This window comes from Rhagoletis zephyria, unplaced genomic scaffold (genome assembly GCF_001687245.7).
Source record: "Rhagoletis zephyria isolate East Lansing unplaced genomic scaffold, Rhagoletis_zephyria_1.1 Rzeph_scaffold_00496, whole genome shotgun sequence".
NCBI lineage: Eukaryota > Metazoa > Arthropoda > Insecta > Diptera > Tephritidae > Rhagoletis > Rhagoletis zephyria.
This window is the reverse complement of record NW_016157580.1, coordinates 48,191-69,019: the sequence shown is the minus strand read 5'-3', so window position 1 is coordinate 69,019 and position 20,829 is coordinate 48,191. Positions and strand designations below refer to the sequence as shown.

Below are 20,829 nucleotides of genomic sequence, written 5' to 3'. Positions count from 1 at the left end.
TAATCACTGACTCCAATCGGCACCAAAATTTATATGTGATATCCTCGACTTTAGTAGTATCGAATTTGGGTATTAGATGAAAAGAAAATTAATATTAATTTTTTGAGTCTCTATAGAGGAATCTGTACTTTGCCCCCTGTGCGACATGCCTTAATCGTCTCCAATCGCTACTGAATTTTACATATAAGCATTGACCTAGAGGTTGAGGCTTAGGAAATCTGATGTAAAGATTTGTTTCCTACATTTAAGGACCACTCTAATGTACATATACATATTGCTGCCGAAGTAAGAAATCTGTAATGCCTTACAAAATCTATAAAATCAATTAATTTATGGAATTTAATATCAACAGATCTTTCAGCGCTTAACATATGTACATTAGACTGCATCACCAAAAAAAGTTGCGATTTTTCCGGCGGGATTACAAAACCTAGTATATTTTGAGACTTCTACCAAAATATTTTGAAAAAATATTAAGATTTACGTGAGCTGGACCGGTTCGAAAATACCTCTAAAAATAGAGTTTTTATGAATAAAAATATGTAGTATCTTTAAGGATTTTTTGGAAAAGAAAATCACCTCAGATGATAAAAAAAGTTTAAGCTTAAAGCATCTACATAAAAATATTAACAATTTTCATCAACGGAATCATAATAATGAGATTTTTGATGCTGCTTTTTTAACTTTTTTCAAAGATTGGTATAAGAAACACTTGAATAATTGAACCTAAACCCTTCCGATTTAGACTTGTGAGGTATCATCGGAAAGGTACTTTCTCACCCTTTTTATTTCTTTGGAAAAAAACTCATACGCGTTCCATTTTTTCTTTATCCTTTCCAATGATACCTCATAAGTCCAAATTGGTAGAGTTGGGGCTGATTGATTCAAGTTTTTCTTAAACCAGTCTTTGAACAAAGTTCAAAAACAGCATCAAAAATCTCATTATTATGACTCCGTAGAAAATTTGTTTAAAATATTTTTATGCAAATTTTTTAAACTTAAACTCTTTAGTCATTTGGGGCATTTTTTTCCGAAAAATATTAAAAAGAAACTTTTTTTATTAATAAAAACTAAATTTTTGTATTTTCAAACCGGTCCCGCTCACGTAAATCTTAATATTTTTCCGAGATATTTTGGTGGAAGTCTTAAAATATAATAGATTTTATAGTTCCAGTGGAAAAACAGTACCGATTTTTTTTTTTGTATGGGGAGTGATGCAGTCTAATGTACATATATGAGTTTACAACGAATCTGCATTCCAATGAAAAAAAAATAAAAAAAAACAATATATGAAAAGAAAACAAGTTGTGGTCAAACGTTTTGAATAAAGAATGAGAGATGCTCTACAAGGAATGTACATAAGTATGTACATAATTTTCTAATACTTACATATGTACATATGTACATATGTTGGTTTCCAGAAACTCGCGTGCTTTTGCGCGTATCAACCTACATACTCGGACATATGTATGTATGTACGAATGCTACAAAGTACCTACCCACCTTCATCTTGGTATGGATGACGTTGCTCATCCGCACTGTAGTATTGCCGCATATGCTTTTTTGATCTCGCGCACGCTGTCTTTATCTACCACCGCCGCCGGTTCTGCAACGTTTATGGCGTTGTGCGCTGATCGTGTGAATATTCATTGCATTGCAATCATTGTCATTGGCTAAACTAATAATCGTAAGCGCTTGGCAAGATTCATTAGAGATTCCAATTAAAAATATATTAATGTAATTTTGACTGATGTTTCTTGAAATACTCGGTCAATATGGAAGACTTTGGAAAGCTTTCGTACATGTATAACTCAGTTTAGAAAACCGGTTTCATATGAATCGTTATGCACACTTGTAAACTTTCTAAATTTATGTGTTGTCTGTTGAAAGTCGTCAAGTTTTAAGCCTATTGGACGATCGCTAATTTGTGCGATTAAATTGCAATAATAATACTAATTAATTACAATTTATTCTGCCACACAATTTAATCTGCTTAAATGTTATTGATAAACAATACCTTAACTGGAGTACCAGTTTACCAAACCCTACAATTTGTGTGTACTTAAGTCGGCTTCTGTGGAACACCCTAAATTATGTAACTGCTTTTAACGTTTGTAACGTTAAGTTGCTCGACAGAAACCAACTTTATGGAATATATGCGCATATAACACTCGCACATTATTGTGACCACACCCCAAAATTGACGAATATCGAAATAAGGCGCCAGGTATTTTTCTATTTTGAACAAAAAAAAAAATGTATTTTCCTCGAATAAAATATGTATATGAAAAACTTAAAAGCCCAGGCGTAATAGTTATATATTAACCAATTTCAAAATAAAAAATGCAGGTCTCCTTATTTTCAATCTCCTTTATTACAAGTTATTATCCAAAATTTCGATACACAAACCGCAGCTTAACAGTGCCAATAATATTATTAACATCGACAAAATACTGGGGATAATGGTTTAAAAAGTTTACGAAAATTTTTTCCTAACTTTTTTCCTAAACTTTTTGGAATTCTCTATAATACCATACATTACATAATACATTACATGTGTGCGAAAAGATTTACTAGTACAAAATACAGCCACTAGAAAAAGTTTCCCTATAATAATAATAATAATAATAATAATAGATTGGCGCTGTTTGGTCGCGCTTCTCCTCCGATTTGTGGCGTGCGCCTTGATGTTGTCACACAAAGCGGAGGGGGACCTTCAGTTTTATGCCGACTCTGAACGGCGATTGTATTTTTATGAGAAGCTGTTTTTCATGGCAGAAATTGCTTTGTTTGGCGATGTTGCTTTGACCAGGGTTTGAACCCAGGCGATGTGGAGTGGAAGCGCGCACTGCTAGTGGTAAGCACCACAGCGGCCGAAGTTTCCCTATAGGAATTTTTTTTTAACAATATTTAGTGCTTTTACAATAAAAAAAAAATCGTTAATTTTTCATGAAAATAGATATATGTAGTTGATTTTACAAAGGTTATAAATAAAATTTAAAAGTTTACGTAAAATATTCAACAATTTTTATTGAGCTCGAGGCCGTTTTTTAATGAAAACTTATTGTGGAAAAGTAACAAGTNTTTACTAAATATAAATTTAAAAGTTTACGTAAAATATTCAACAATTTTTATTGAGCTCGAGGCCGTTTTTTAATGAAAACTTATTGTGGAAAAGTAACAAGTGAAATAGTGGTAATAAGCAACAAGAATCAACAAGGCGAACTTAGCACAGTGCGTAGGCAACTGGCTGGGTCAGTGGGATCGTCGGTTCGAATCCTACTGAAAGAAGTCTGATGAGGAAATGAGGTGATTTCCGAAATAGCCATTCTACCATTTTTTCAAATTATTGTTGCTTTTCCACAATAAGTTTTCATTAAAAAACGGCCTCGAGCTCAATAAAAATTGTTGAATATAATTGTTATAAGGCCATAAAATAACAAAAACAAATAACTTAAGCTTTGCAAATTCTCGGCAAAATTTAAATTTTTTTTACGGCAGCTTCAAATCAGCATATTATTATATAAAAGTTGAATGGACTATGTATTGTATTGTGTAGTCAAAAATTTTCTAGAAATTCTGCCCAAAAAATTTTGAAGTTTTTCTGAAAATTTGGCAAATTTTTCTAAATTTTACACAAAGTTGGAAACTTATGTTCATCTGTTTGAAGCGTTTCTATTATGGAATGAACTACACATACTTTTATGAAAAACCAAGGATTTTTTTATGAAAAATATTTTGACATTTGCAAAAAAGCTCTGTATGGAAACTTTTTTTGGTGGGTGTATCTTAAATACAATTCGTAACTTAGTTAAAAAATAAACCGGTATACATACATATATACCGCTATACATGTACATATATGTACATATCTGTGTTCGTATGGAAAAGTAGCTTATGTCGAAAGGCCGGCTTTAGTATAATGCGGCATTCCCTTTATTTTTTAAACGACAACGAATTTTTTGATCAGACTTAAAAAGAATATTGACTTGCTAGTATCGGAACTATTTCTTGTACGTTTATTTGCTAAAAGTTGTTTAACGGCTTAGCGCCCGTAAGTCATTCGCAATCGTATGCTGCGAATGCCGATTTATACTAAAGCCAGCCTTTCGACATAAGCTACTTTTCCATACGAACACAGATATGTATATATGTATGTTTACTAGGGTGATTGACTCGGTCTTTCCAAACCGGTTTTTGAATATCTATAGGCGTTTTTTTTTGACAACTTGTTTTGTCGAATATCGAATAAACCGTATTTTTTATTGGTTTTCTCATTTCATACAAATCTTGACCTCTCAATAAAGATTTTGAGTTTTTCGAAGTGTCCTAGGTTATTAGGGATGAACGGTATGTACATATATCATATTTGATCCCCATAAAGAAATGTTTGCCACTTAAACATTTTCTACGTGTTTGGCCGAGCATCTCTTTCACTTCAATTCGTGCTCTTCACTTTTACTCCACCTCGGAGGAAACTTTTTTATGGCATCAGTACACTCGGAAGTTTGCCATTGTCTGCCGATGGGCGACTGCTATTCGAAAAGACTTTTTTTAATGTTACTGGACCCAGAAATTAAACCATGGACCTACCGAGTGGCAGTATGCACCTCTAAGCAGATGTCAAAAATGTCAGAAAAAAATGTATTTTTCACTGATTTTTATTTGCTTTACTTTTGACTTAAAAAAAATTTTGAACTTGCTCTTTTTTAAATAAAATCTATCTATACTGTTAATAGTTTTATTGTAATTGTTGGTCATGACTCCATACAACATGCGCATTTTCAATGTAAGGAAAGTATGTAAAAAATAATATAAAAAAAAAACTTTTTAATATACAACGCTTTTATAAATGGTTTAAAAAGTAGAAAATAATATTTCTCAGTCCCATAGAATTTGTTTTGATAACTTTTTATTTTGAAATTTTAGCAAAAGTCGTTATAACCAATTTATGAGATTGAAAATGAAAAGCGTGGGGCGCATATAATAGCCACCTGAATTGATATGAAGGGTAATATATGTTCATATGTATGTGGATATATGAATAACGACCGCTTAAAATCGATCTCAAATTTGTACTTTCGCTGAAGAAATTTTAGGTCTATGTTATGTAGTTTGCCTATTGTCAATTAAATATAATGCTTTGTATTGCATNCGTCTATTTCCGCTGTAGCGAACGTAGTACATAGGGCGACATCTAGATGTCATCTACCTCGCCCTATTCACTACAGATGTCGCCCTATGCACTAGACTTTTTTATAGGAACTTTGCAAAGCAAAGGTTTTATGGTGTCGGACACACAACATTGAAAGTTTCTGGATCCACAACATTGAAAGTTTCTGGAGCCACAACATTGCAAGTTGATAAAAGCGTTGTACTAATAAAACCGGGTTTTACCGTTTGTTTTTCTTAATTTCAAAATCTGGAACCGATTCTTTTCAAATTGCAATTTTTCGAATAACTCGAAAACCGGTTTTGTAAAAAAGCAAATATTCGAACACCCTAATATTTACTCACCCACTCACACGCGCATCGCAAAGCAACTTCGACGCTTGAAAGGTGGCGAGTTCTGAAGACTTTAAGCTTAGGTTCATTTATATCCTACTGATCGATATTGATTTCAATATTCAGATTAAATCGTGAAACTATAGGCTTGGTAGCTTAAATAAATATGTTTTAATTTTTTTATTAATTATATTTAGGTTAAAAAACGGTATGGCTACTCATAAATATGTATGCGCTCATTTCTATATTTATATATGTATATCTTTTGCTGATTTAAATTACAGTCTTTTTGGTAACAGAAATTCATTCAAAACCCAGCCAGCGCCGGCTGCTTTCAATATCTTTGATTGATTTATTTTTTTTTACCTAATTCCTGAACAAATAAGTACTAAACCACACTAAACTTGACGTATGTATGTGTGTATTTGTTTTTAATAAAAAAGAAAAAAAAATACATATTAATGAACTTTGGTTGGAATTTTTAATTATATTTTTTTTATTATCGAATCAATTCAGTTGCTAAACTGCTGAATATTCCTTTTTATGCTAAATTTATTTGATTCAAGCTCAAACTGGTTTCAGCGTTTAGTCGAGGTCACACGTGCTTTTGCCAATAAGCGCTTATAATAAAATTTATGAAAAATTGGACCATAAAAAAACTACCACAAATTGCCTTCAATCAGCGACAACTTTGTGTTAGTAAATGTACACTTGCAAATCCGATGAAATCAATTGAAGGCGCCGAAAAATATACCTCAATTAACAATATTCTATTGCAAACAACTTACCTGTTAATCAGCCAACAACATTGCAATTTGAGTTACCTGTGGCTTCATATTCGAGAGATTCATAGCGTTAAACAAAGTAAGGTCTTCTCTTTCATATGCCGAGTACTTAACCGCACGTCCGCATACCACAATGCCCATGTGGAATACACACACAGTACGCTCACACGCTCTCGTTAAACACACAACTTTTTGCACAGTGGGCATCGTAGGCGCGCGTGCATATAAAATGGCGAAGACATTTTTTTTTAAATTATAATTTCCTTAAGGCAGTATGGAGTTCTTAAAAAATTTTCCACGCTTTCATTTAAGTTTTCTAAAGTTTTTTTTTGTGAAACAAGAGCACAGGCAATCCACTTCGCAATGAAAATATAAGCCCGTTCATTATTTCGTGAGGAAAGAGTGAGACAACAGGATAAGTAATATCAGATGTCAAAATTCCGTGGGCACTACTTTTCACACAAACGAAATAATGAAAATTGTTTGCTTGATCGTTTCCTTGGGAGCTGGATACTAAGCTTTAGTGAGGGTAAGAATACAGATCCAAGGTAGCTAGCAATAAGTTACGATCAGCGTTGCCGCTAAACCGTGGGCCGTAAACGTTTCTTTTTATAGAAATACCAGGTAATCCAGAAAGTTTCGCAAGGCGGAAAGTTGATTTGTATCCTTTTGCGCAGACGCAAAGTTCATCTATCCGGCCCCTGTAGTTTCATACATAAAGAGAGCTTGTCATCACAGCTTCCTCTTATTTGGCGCTGTAACTGCCTAAGCGATTTTGGCCGAGTTCAGAAAAGCACGCCAGTCGTTTCTCTTCTGTGCCAACTGACGCCAATTGCGCCAAGTCCTTCTCCACTTGGTCTTTCCATCTCAGTGGTGGCCTTTTCCTCTGCTACCACCAGCGGGTTCCGAGTTGAATACTTTCAGAGATGGAGCTTCGGTGTTCATTCGAACGTCATGACCTTGCTAGCGGAGCAGCTGTATTTTAATTCGCTGCCACTATGTCCATTATTATGGTGTTAATGCTGGTTTCCAAGTAAACGAAATTCTCTACTTTCTCGAAATTATAACTGTCAACAGTGACGTGGGTGCCAAGACGCGAATGTGCTGACTTTTTTTATGATAGGAGATACTTCGTCTTGTCCTCGTTTACCACCAGACCCATTCGCTTTGCTTCATTATCCAACTTGGAAAAGGCAAAACAGACTTCGCGGTTTTTGATACCGATGATATCTATGTCATCGGCATAAGTCAGCAATTTCACGGTTTAGTTCTGCAGCTCTTATTATCTTATCTAACATCAGATTAAAGAAGTTACATGAAAGAGAGTCGCCTTGTCTGAAGCCGCGTTTGGTGGCGAACGGCTCGGAGAGGTCTGTGCTCGGCGTCATTTTACACAGCCGTATTAGTTTGGCGGGAATGCCAAATTCAAACATAAATAGCGTCGTATAGGCAACTCCTTTTAGTGCTGTCGAATGCGGCTTTAAAATCCACAAATAGGTGGTGAATGGCGATTCTTTTCTGGCGGGGCTTTTCCAAGATTTGGCGTATTGTGAATACCTGGTCTATGGTGGATTTGCCAGTCCTAAAGCCACACTGATAAGGCCCAATCAGTTCATTGACGGTGGCCTTCAGTCTTTCACACAATACGCACGATAAGACTTTGTAACCTATGCTTAGAAGGCTGATCCCGCGGTAGTTGGTGCGAATGGCGGGGTCGCCTTTCTTGTGGATTGGGCAGAGCACACTGTCCTGTCGTCGGGGATGCGTTTATCTGACCATATTCTGCATAAGAGTTGATGCATGCACCTTGCCACAGTACTTGAATAGCTCAGCTGACAGGCTGCCAGCTCTAGCTGCTTTGTTGTTTTTCAACCGCGTTATTGCTATTCGTACCTAGTTATGGTCAGGCGGAGGAACATCGACTCGGTCATCATCGACTGGGGGCTCGGGTTCTTCTCCACAAATTTCCGTGCTGCTACCATTTAGTAGCGTGGAAAAGTGTTCCCTCCATAATTTAAGTACTTTGTGAACATCGGTAACTAGGTCGCCATTGTTGTTCTTACAGGAGTACGCCCTAGTCTTGAAACCTTCCGCGAGGCGCCTAACTCTCTGGTAAAATTTTCGGGCATTCTTCCTGTCGACCAGCATTTCAAGCTCTTCGCGCTCACGTATTTCGGCCTCTCCTTATTGCGGCAAATACGTCTCGCTTCCCTCTTCAGATCCCTATAGCGGCCCTACATAGCGCGCGTTACGCCCGATCGCAGCGTGGCCCTGTAGGCGGCATATTTTTTCTCTGCAGCTTCCTCACACTCCTCATCGTATTAGTTGTTTTGTTGTTGTAGCAGAATACAATTTCCCCATAGAGTTTTTGGGGAGTGTTGCTGGAGTGACAGTCCTTGGCCAAATATAAATCTGGGTCGTTCCGGTTACGTAGACGTCTTTCGGGCTCGCTGAAATCCGACTACTTCTTCGGCGGCGGTACTTAATGAGCGCGAAATGTTATCACAGCCGCAACTGCCTTAATGGCTGCCTGACTGTTAACAGAAGTAATATCCCGACAGTTTTGAGAAGTTATGTAGTTCAGTTGTTGATTGCATTGCTGTAGTTGAAGTATAGATTTCTACCAGAAAAATACCATGGTAGTCCGGTAGTAGTTTTAGTTGGAGCTCTCGGAAGAGTACGGCAGCTCCATTAGGTATTTCGGATCTATATGTATAAAAATTATAGGAGTAGCAATCGAAAGAAAGCCCTTTCTTGCTTTTTTTGTACTTGGAGCCTCTTTTTGAAATCGATCTGAAGAATAGCATAATTTGAACTGCCGGTAAGCTGTAGTAAATTGCTGTGGCTAAACAGTCGCGGTCTTAACTATCCTGTTGTGTTCAGACTTAGTGCCAAATTTTACATCGAGTTTTTGTAGGACAATCAGATACGTATATACATTCAGTTGTTGCAAATATTTCGGATTTGCAAACCTTACATTATGAATTTGTATTAGTCCGTGCCTTATTTCGAAACGAATTTAGTTTCAGATCGCAATACAGAGTAGACCCCCAGATCAGAATCGTTTAGTCTTTTTCGAAAGTACGAGTGTAGTTAAGACCGTTTTATACTGATTCAAACCAAAACTCAAACTCTTTGGCCAGTTATAAATCTCCCGCAGTATCTTGTCGAGTATTTCGCTCAAATAATTTGGGACATCTACCGGAGATAATGATGCCTAGGCCATCGACAAATGCAGTTAGTGTAGGAGCGCTGGCTCTTGTTTGAATTTTAACTTTAGCAAAGGAAAAAGAACGCCACCCTGACGTTCTGAACCCAAGCTTGTTAAAAATTAAGTTGGTCTTGCAGCTGAAGATTTTAGTTGTATTGTGAAGTTGACATTTTCATTACAGCTTACAAGTCTTGCTCCACTGTGCGCCGCTGCTTAGTTCGTACATACTTTGAATTGCGCGTTGGGCTTACAGTTGCTAATGCTCTCGCAGACAATGCGACGCTTTATTTACTTACACACACATACGCCTTCTCTCCCCACTTTATTGGGAGCATATCGAGTGGAAAGCAAATAGTTTCGAGTACATCAGAGAACGGAATTTTCGCTTACAACACAAAATAAGCTATTGAAAAACGTGACAGCGATATGCCAAAGAACGGCAAGAACAGAGTTGCCACTTTGGTAAATTATTACCAAAATTGGTAGAAAAAAATTTGGGTTGGTAAAAAAGTAAATTCTTGTTCATTTTGGTTGAAGTATTTTCTTTGGAAAACAAATACAACTTTTCGTTCCCCTTTATTTTTCGTAGTAATTTTTTTGTTGTAATTTTTTTTTAATAAAAGTGTAGTCTTATTTATTGCATTAATTTTGTTTATGTACATATATGGATAAAAGGTGAACATATGGTGATCCAATCGAAACTCATTTTACCGGAATTGTGAGGGGATTTTGATTGCCTATATATTTTAAAGGATTCTATAAATAAAAAGAAAAAATGGACAGGTATGCAATTACACATTTTGATTGTTCGTAAACAAAAATTTTAAAAATTACTACAGTTTTTAAAAATGGCAATTGTTAAATGAGAAAACTACAAAAGAACGACAGCAAAAATATCAACGGGAATTCCTAGCTACACATTGATGGCTATACTAAAATTTCATGGGCTATAAAACTACAGGCCGAAAATTCAGATTAAATAGCTTGAAGTTTAGACGAAAACCTTTGGAATTATTCTAAATATTGTACGTAGCTTGAATCTTTGATTTTTATGGGTTTGGTAAAATCGCAAGCAATATCCTTATACAAACAAAAATAGAAAAAAAAAAATACTTGAACATTGTGAATACTAAAAAAAAATCAACAAGGAGTTTTTTGATTCACAATAAATCCAGTTGAATTTTTTTTTTTCAAATGATGAAGTTTCCTTGTTGCTTTTAGCTTCATCACTTTCACTTTTGGTTCAAGGAAACCAAGAAGATGTCATTAATATTATCTCAAATACCCTATCAATAGTTAATTAAAACGTTCCTTAACAAAAAAAATTTTAATTTCCATTCAAATACATCAAAATTATGGTTAAAAAGTCATTGGTAGATATTTTCCACATTTGGTAAATTTTTTTCAAGTGGATGGCAAATATTTTTTTTTTAGTCAATGCCAACCCTGGGCAAGAGGCATGCCTTTCTCGCAAGCAATAATAATGTCTGTAAATATGGATTTCATAAATGATAAAATGAGCTGTTGCTTATCAATGAAGTGTCAGCGAAATGTGCAACCGCAAAAAGGGGGAAAAATGTGTGCATAGCAAAAAGTGAAAAACGGTGGAAGAACCGGTGCGCTGCGGTGGACGTGCTCCAACACCGGCAGCCCATAAGCGTACACTCTCATGAGAGTTTGGACGAGCGCCGGTGGAGCTAATTGGTGGCGGCGCATGGTGAGCGCATGCAAACCACAACGCACTACTAAATGCTTGCGTACATGCGAACCAAAGGCAGTACGAGTAGTGCGAGCAGGCAGACAGTAGGCGAGTGAAAAGCACACGGATGGAAGGCGGCTAGTAGCGGTAAACGACAAACAGCAGGCAGCAGGCAGACAACGGCTAATTGAATTAATCCCATGAATGAGATTTGTTGAGCGTCAACAATAAGCGGGAGATGATTGAAACCACATAGAAAATAGATATCTGCAAGTGGAGCAGCAGTAGTGGCGGTGGCGGCGGCAACAAAATATAAAATAAAAAATTGCAGGTGGTAGCCGAAAGCCGAAAAACTGTATTGAGTGTGGCAAAGGCAGCTACATAGTTGAGTGACGTAGATCTAAATAAAGACTAGGCTGTGTGCAAGTGTATATATGTTGTTGTTTTTGTGCAAGTGCTAACGCGGAATGTTTGACAGCGACCGCCGGCAGTTTGTGTAATTTAATTTTTTCTTTCATTTCGTGCATTTTGTTTGCAGTTGAGCATTCCAAGCGAGCGGATAAAGCGCACACTATACAGATTTTTGTATGTACAAATCTGTGCTGCGCACTTTTTGGTTGCGTAGAAGCTGATAATAAGACTTGGTACACCGTGCCAAGCGTGTGGTGATTTATGCGCACATATATAATAATAATAGGCGCGCGACGCGACGACCAATATTAATTTTTTTTTTTTGGCCGCAGCCAACGACGAAGTTAACGACGCGACGGTGGTGGTGTTGCGCCAACAGAGCTCTACGAAAAACGAACAATAACTCCACAACCACCAGCACCAGCTCCAGTGACAAAAGTAACATCAGCGTCAGCAGACGCATAACTCCAATCGCCAGCTAGTGCGCACTTGTATTCAAAGCACTCAACTCCATCACGCAAACGAGCCAGCAGACACAATTTACAATCGACGACGCGTAGTTATCCAGCTAGTGTAACAGTAAAATGTGTCGTTGCTGTCAGAGGTGAGTACATACTTGCATATTTAATTGTTGTGAAGTAAATAATCTAGTTGACGTTTTTTACGCTTTCTTTCGATTTTCATGCCTAGCTTAAGCTAATAAACCATACATATTTACATACATACATATATAATTTTTGATATAATTTATTTTTTTTCCACGAAAAATCAAACAGCTGCTGGGAGGACTTCAAGTGGAACTGCTTTGAGGAGAGATTCTGCTACGATGAGTCAATTGGTGAGTTACAGAAAAAAAAAGAATACAGATACATATGTATACCAACAACAAAAGAGTAAACAAAATTCAAAAGCAAAACAAACAATAGACCCGGTAAAGATAATTAACAATAAGTGTGAAACGTCGCTTTATAAATATTTTTTTTATTAACAATGCGTTTATTCTCGATATTTACTACCTTTTATTGCGACATAATACAAGTCATTACGAAATTCGCGTGGTGATGACATATTTGTGACAATAAATAGACAGTTGAGAAGTGCGAGCATTATGCGTAGCAAGGAAGTACTTAAGTTGAGAACGTGATGGGTTGCAATGCAGAATCTTATCGCTCCTTTACCCGGTCGCGAAGACACCTGAGGCCCAACTACTCCCGCATTTTAGATACCACCTGACCCCAGCGAAGCACTAGCATAGATTCCGTAAAGTGCACAGCACAAGAACAGCACTTAACACCATAAACATTCAGATAACTCGTGGCCTTAACCGTAACCGCCCCTGTGAGGGAACGTTCCTATTAGCGTTGGACCTGTCAGAGGTGTTTGATACAGTCTTTATTCTGTCACGCTGGTAGAAGACATCGAGACTTCCTCTCTACCGCAGGGACTCAAACGCTGGTCGGCGATTTATATGGGTGGTCGGCAGTTGTCAGTAATCTTCCGAGCTCGAACCTCAAAACGTAAAAGAATAAAGCAAAGCGTTCACACCAATTCCGACGGTGAACAACCCGAAAATTTTAGGGCTGCTTTCCTTCGCCGCGCACACAACCGCAATTGTCAATAAAGTACAGAGCCGCAACAAGGTCCTCAAGTCGCTCGTCGGCAGCACCGGGGCAAAGACCTAACAGCATATAAGGCAACTGGCCAGCCCATTCTGAACTATGCTGCGCCTATTTGGCTGCACTCCGGACAGCGACCGGATGCCTTCTGATGTCGCCGGGGCACACTTACACGGTGAGTCCCCGCTTGCTTCCCGTAAGGGAGAGCATAACCAAATGCTCAGTAGGCAGTTTCAGGTGGGATGCCACCGGTTCATCTATCGTTTGCTGCTTTGATGAAAACACCTCTGAACTGGTTCTTTACAGGTATGTATACACACTTCCTGCGCAGAGTTCACCTCCGTACCGATGAATTTTAGAGATTTGCTAGTGGTCTGGTTTTCAAAGTAGATCGTCATGAGTTGCTTCGTTAAAGCATTACAGTCATCAGTTAGAGAAAATAGCTCATTGTTGCGATTTCCACTATATATTTTCTAGCTTAGCTTGGTAGCGTGGTGCTGCTTGAGACAAAATTTGGTTTAACAGAAAAGGAGCAACATCATCTTAAGAATTTTCATAATTCGTTGAAAACCAAAAGTTGACTGAAGATGACGCAAAACTGGAGCTATATGTAAGAAATACTTTCCAAAATGCATAATAATCTTATCCTGTCGGAAAAACCAACAAATACAACCAAATTCAAGGGAACTCTTTGAACAATCATTTGATCAAATTGATTAGCACACTTGCTTCCATTTGCATGAAATAACCCCAAAATTTCCAGCTAAAAAAGCAAGTCGGTAAACAAACGGACCCATGATTCGGCGAAGACCGATTCGTTGCCACTAGATGAAATTAACAGGGCAATTCGGGCTAAGATAGTAGAAAATCTTTCATAAGGCAAATGGTAGACAGATGGCAAGATAGTTCGAAAGGCATTCGTTATTCTAGCACAAAAGTCTTAGAAAAGAAGCTTTCTCATTCACCACGCGTAGATGAAAGCTCTTTTGCTAGAACGCACTTGTATAACATAGCCGAGTGTGCAAAGCACTGGCGTGCCAATCGAGAGATCCGTGTCCGAGTCCTAGCGCAGCGTATTTTTATTTTTTTAATCTATATTTGTTTCTTTGGTTGTTATTGTTTTTAAAATAATATTTTTTTAATTTCATTTAATTTTTAGGAACTAATTTCTTATTTTTTTTTATTATTTTTTTTTTAATTTTTAGGCAAATTTTCTTCTGATTTTTTGTATTTTATTGTGTAAAAAGAAAATTATTTATTTTTTTAATTTCATTAACTTTTAAAAAAATTTAATTTTTAATTTTTTTTTAACTTGATTTGTTATGCTCTTGTTAATTTAATTTAATTTTTAATAGTTTATTTTTCTTTTTTTTTAATATTTTTAACCTTATTTAATTTTAAAGTACTATTTCCTTTTTTTTGATAAAACTTTTTTCTTTTTCTAATTTAATTTAATTTTATTTATTGTTTTAAAAAAGAAATATATATTTTAGATTTTAGGAATTTATTTTCTTTGTTCTTAAATTTTTACACTTTTAATTTATTTTTCTTTTAAGTTTCTGATATTGTTTTAAAAAGTATATTTGGGTTTTTATTAAATTTTCTTTTATTTTTTAGATTTCTTAAAAAGAAAAATATTTTTTACTTTCTTTTAATTTGGAGTTTTTTTGTTATCTATTTCTGCTTTTTTAGTTTAATTTTTTTTACTTTCTTTTTTATTTATTTTTAAAATTTGCCTTTATATTTTTTGAAATTACATACCAAATACTCGATATGCTCTTTGAGTTGCCCAGGAATTGCATGTACGTGTTTGAAGAGCGAAAGATTTTGTTCAATCTAAGCTGTTGACGGAACATTCGACTGTTTAAGTAAATCAAGCTCCAATTAGCGGTGTTTTACTGTATGCACTTGTTAATACAAATTCAATCGCAGAATAATTACGAAGGTGCAAAAAAAGGCATACAATTGTAGCTAAAAATATTTATTGCATTTCAGCAATAACAACAACAACACCAAATGCAATAAATATTCTTACTAAGAACAAGCGTTTATTTCATGAAGTTAGTTCAATGAGTCACCTGTAGCGCGAATTTGCCGCATAATGATTACTATTGTGTTTTTCTTACAGCATTAATTGTTTGCGATTACAGATGAAGTACTCAAGTAAATCCACACTGTCGTGAGAATGTTCGGCTAACAAGATTTGTAATGACTCGTACGTGTTGTGGCTTAAAGATAGTTGTGTGTGAGTGTTTTTTCTTTTGCCAAATCGATTGACGTGAACGGGAACAACGCATAATAAAACTACTTTTTTGGTTTGCTTAAAAAAAATTGTAAATAAATACAGTGTGGCAAAGAAGTAGGATTTGATTTTGATTGATTTTCGAGTACTTAAGAAAATTAAAATCTCTCATATCAAATTGTTGATTACAAAATTATCGCTGCAGCGAAATTCTGCTTCGGGGGCTTTTGTTTTGCTTTTAGAATGCAAATTTATCAATTATGTAGTGATAAATATTGTTTTACATCATAATTACAAAGCTTTTGAAATATGATATCAATTATTATTTTTTCCTTTTCCTCTAATTATCTTTGCATCTCTCTCTGTGATCAGCCAATTATAATCCCGAAGAGGATATGGACTATATGACGACTATGCAGAAAAATGGCAGCGCACTGAGTCACATACAGATTTCGGATAATAACAATTTAACAGTGCCCATTATTAATCAACCAGTACGACGAAGCAATTCCGGTCTTATGAGGTACGCGCGCTACACCTTGTTTTTTTTTTTTTTGAGGTGGAGCTTTTACGATTCAAATTTTTTCGATTGATTCATAAACTCCCGATTTATAATTATAATTCACACCTAAAGACTTACCTTTACCCATTTTTTTCTGTTGCCAACGGGTAAAAGTAGGAAGGCGGCTTATTTTTAGAACTTTCGTGATCTTTTCAACTACCATCAGAAGCTACTTAAAAGCTTTTGTGCAGAGGTAGAGAACGACGTTACACTTCCGTAAGCAATTAAAATTCAAAATGCTTTCCAAGCATTATGCTGAATTTCCAAATCCGTAGGCATCCGTTTTGGAAAAAATGCTTATCTAAAGCTCCAGAATCTTTATTTTGGAACGACCTTCCGTAATTTTTTTGCCATAGTGGGTTCATAAGATACTTCGAAGCTTGTCTCTTAGATTACACAAGTGTGAAAGTTTCAGAAATATCTTGAAAGCTCATTGAAAGCTCTTGAAATGTCGTTCAAAGCTCTTCAAAGTCATTAATATTTTACATAAGCTCCCAAAAAAATTAATTTAACGAAAAATTTCATTGCCACAAAAAAAATTTACGAAAATCTATCTATGTTATTGAATGTGAAAGCTCCAAGAAAAAGCGCATACTGGCTTTCAAAGCACCACTTACGCGATTTTAAGCAACACTTTACTACTTCATGGGTATGAGCTGAGCTTTTAAGCTTTGCATTAATAATCATAAAGTTAAAGCTCGCACTTTCAAAAGAACAACTCTCATTTAATATTTAGATTAGCCCTCAAAAAATAAATATTATCGGAAAATTCCATTGCTACAAAGAGCTTTGTACTTGAATGTGAAAGCCCGGAGGTAAAGCTTTCACTGGCTTTCAAAAAAACCACTTACACGATTTTAAGCAACACTAGCACTTCATGGATACCAACTGAGCTTTGAACCTTTATTTTAATGCTCATAAGGTTAAAGCTCCTACTTTCAAAAGCACAACTCATTGAATTCTGATACAGAATTGTCCACTTAATAGGCACGTGCTGAGATTTTTAGTATTATATATCATATACTAATGCCCAGGAGAAAGCTTTAAGCTTTATTTTATTATTTTTAGACGGAAAATGAGTGAACATTGACATTGTTCTAGTTATTTAAGAAAAAAAGAGTAAAAAATAGCCACAGGCCAAAGTGTTTTTGGAGCCTCCTAGAGCATTTTTATAGACGCGCAGTGAAAATGAGCTATATCTGGCTACTACTGATCAATTTAAGGCAGTAAAAGTAATAATTAACAATAAATCTCGAGATAACACCTTGCGTTTATAAAACCGATAGCTTTACAACGCTCGAAGACTCTCGAAGCTTTCGCTTCATTAACTTGTATTTGCTCGTTCGGCTTACCCGTGCCCATCGTATTTACATACATAAATAAATTTTCGTGCCCTTTACTGACATTTCTCACATACCCTTCTTCCACTTGCAGTACGGCGAAGATACACGAGGAGGACTATCGGCGCGAAACGCAAACAAATGTACCGATGTTGGGACCCGAAATATTGGCCGTTTTCGCCAATTCACAAATCTTCCAGGATCACCAACCGACCAAATTGAGTCGCATTAGCACGAAGACTTTCTTGGCGGGCATACATTCACCCAATAAAGAGGTGCCGACAACGCCGCGCGAAACCGAACAGGATCGGCTAATACGGCGTTTGGAAGGTAATAACAACAACAACAACTACAACATCAATAAACTCAACAAATATTATGATCATGCTGATCATCATAATGAACATGTCGTTGATGACGATGATGAAGTCGATGATGACGATGATGATGGCCAGCACACCCTGCCACATCATCCGCTACGACCATCGCGAAAAAGTAGTAGTGGCAGTGGTAGTGCACATGTGGGACATGTTAATGGTAGTACTGCTGGCCATCACAAGGTTAAATTTTATCTAGACTGATTAGAAAAAGAAAGCAAAAAAAAAAAAATAAAAAATGGGTTAACCGCAGCTTATCATTCGCTCACCAATACCAATGAAATGCGATTAGCAAAAATAAGAATTTTTTTGAGTTGCCATTAATCTGGAAAGAGGAAGTTTTTTCAGTAGTTTTGTGCTTAATTTACCTGCATCATATTTTTTGTACTTAACAAATTACCTGCCGCAACATATACACTTACGTATATATATATATATATGTACTTAGCTAACAGTTAAGAGAGTATGTATCTATGTATAGCTATATAAAGTTACTTCTCTACACATCTACTTATACATATCCGTAGTATTACCCTTTATATTGTAAGTATGTATTTACTAGTTTCCATGTATGGCATTTTGTTTTTTTTTACAATTAACGAGTATTATTATTATTTTAATTTTTATTTAAATTTGAGAACACAGACATCAATATGCATGCAATTGTGTTTTTAGCACGCTATACATAACTGATTGATTATATGTAAGTTATAGGCTGTAGTTACATAAATATTTGGCTGCTCTTAATTGGCCAATAGGCACGTATACAGTGCGCTCGAAATGTGTGAAATGTGTGTTGCCAAATGCGTCAGCTCGCCAGCGATTGCATATTTGCGTATTCAGTAAACGTACATATCTATGTATGTATGTATGTGCGACATTAAGTCAATATGGATACTTAAATAGTAGTATTAAGTAATACTAAGCACTAAGCAGTAATTAAGTTTGTTTGAAAATATAATAAAATGATTCAACGTTTTTCTGTGATTACGAAATTGAAAAAAAAAAACGCGAAATGTTACATCACGGCTTGTAAGGAAGTGGGCATAGGGTTTGCCAATTTTTTCTGTTGTTATTTATAGCTTACTAGGTACATTCATAAATATATTCCGTTGTTACTAAGAATTGAAATTATTTCGTTGGAAATTTAATCGTAGTGACGTTTGCTTATCACTAAAAGCACTGAGAAAGGTGGGCCATAAGTATGCATTGTTGTTGCTTGTTTGGCGTTTTTGACCGAGTTGTTTCTGCTCTGTGGCAACTATTGATAAGTGAAGCCAAAGGTCTTTCCAACGCCGAGTAGGCCTTCCTCTTCCTTTGCTACTACCTGCAGTTTCGCGCGTTGCAGACTTTCAACGCTGGAGCATTTGTATTTATGCCCTTATCTCGTATACTACAAGCACCGCCTCTTCGGATGTTGTCGTTGTCTATGCTTCTGCGTCATGTTTCAGCATAAGAGAAGACCTTATTTCCCCAATTGCCTAATTGCCCAATTGCTCAATCCGAAGCAGCACTTGTTGGCGAGATTCATTCTACTTCGGTTCCCCAATTGATTCCAAAATAATCAAAGTCCTTTACTTTTGCGAAGGCTCTGGCTGTTTGCTTAATAACAGCAGAAGCTTTGTTTTGTGTACGTTCATCTCCAGATTAATTCATATTGCTTTCATATCCAACTCGGTAAAAGCAGAATAAAGAAGCGCTTGTTGAGGCCAATGCGGCCGATATCAGCGGCAGACGCCAGCACAGAAAGTGATTCGAGTTCTCCGGTTCTTATTATCTATTCCAGCATCAGATTACAAAAACTTGTAAGATAGGTATTCGTCCTGTCTTAAAGATCATTTGATATCAAACGCCTTGAATAGGTGCTTCCCAATTCCAACACGGCTGCCTTGAAATCGACAAAGATATGGTATGTGTTGAACCTCTTATCGCTGATGTTTTCCAAGATTTCGTGTATTTTTAATATTTGGCCTACGATCGATTTACCAGGTCTAAAGCCACACTTATAAGGCCCAATCAGTTCGTCGTTGGCGAGCTTGAGTCCTTTACACAATACGCTCGATAAGACGTAACTCAACTCCAGCAAATTTGCAGTGCTGTTTGCATTTAGCAGCAACGTTAAGTATTGCCTCCATAATTTAAGCACGCTCTGCACATCGGTTACTATGTCGCAGTGTTGATTCTGAAGTTCGTTGGCTTTGAAACCTTCCGTAAGTCGCCCAACTTTCTAGCAAAATAAAATAGTCGAGCTGTTCGAAATCACATACGTGTCTCCCTTCGCTTTTCAGCTGCCTTGATCGATTCCACTGACGTAACTGGCGTTGCACCCGATCTCAGGCTGACTCTGTAGGCGGCATTTGGATTCTCTGCAGCAGCGTGACATTCCTCGTCGTACGATTTGTTGTTTCGAGCTTGCTTAAATCCATCTTTTTCCGTTCGCCCACGCTTGTGGTTATGGTGATGTAAGGGTAGGTCTACTAGGTGATCTATTGTGCTTCCTATTGCGACTTTAGTTGTTTAGTATGTACAAGAAATGTATTAAACCCTGCTGCGAAATCTGCATTGGGTCGACATCTCTTAGCATGTCGTCGTTTAACAATCTGGCTCTACAATTAGCTAGTGCTGGGCAGGGGGTAATGAGCTCTTCCATTGATTCCTCTTCTCCATTACAGAATCTGCAAATGTCGGTACTACAAAGGCCAAGCTTAAACAGGTGTTTGTTGCAAGAATAGTGGCCCATGAGCCCTTTTGTTACTGAAGCAAATGAACTTCTTTGAGTGTTGGTGCCCAACCAACTTGTCTCAATGGAAAGCAGTGCAGGATATTGCCCACTTGTTGAAGTGCTTCTTGATATTGTTGTTGTTGAACACAAGAATTGGGCTAGGTCCAAAAAAAGGCGTGTATGCCCCTTTTTTAGCTGGGAAGTCCGCTTATCCATTGCCATCGTAACCATCATGACCAGTCACCCAGATTAAGGAGACCCTATTCTGGAAATTTTTGGAAGAACTTTGTGAGGACCTAAGGTATATTTCAGCTACCGCTAGGATCCAAAGGATTCTCTACAAAAAACGTTCGGGAAAA

The 20,829-nt window shown here is 36.5% G+C and overlaps 1 protein-coding gene across 9 annotated transcripts in view; it reads left to right on the top strand.

The window, feature by feature from the left end:
• The window catches only part of LOC108359962 (uncharacterized), a 68,426-nt gene that overhangs the window by 27,375 nt on the left and 20,222 nt on the right, over positions 1-20,829 (top strand). For 3 of the 9 annotated variants that reach the window (XM_017612073.1, XM_017612070.1, XM_017612075.1), the window contains exons 2-5: positions 11,944-12,215; positions 12,388-12,449; positions 15,842-15,992; positions 17,466-17,701. In XM_017612073.1, the coding sequence (XP_017467562.1) occupies positions 12,196-12,215; positions 12,388-12,449; positions 15,842-15,992; positions 17,466-17,701 (469 nt within the window). In that variant the 5' untranslated portion in view covers positions 11,944-12,195. Of the gene's footprint in view, positions 1-11,531; positions 12,216-12,387; positions 12,450-15,841; positions 15,993-17,465; positions 17,702-20,829 lie in introns of all 9 variants that reach the window. The other 6 variants (XM_017612071.1, XM_017612067.1, XM_017612072.1 and 3 more) reach the window with 2 other exon arrangements.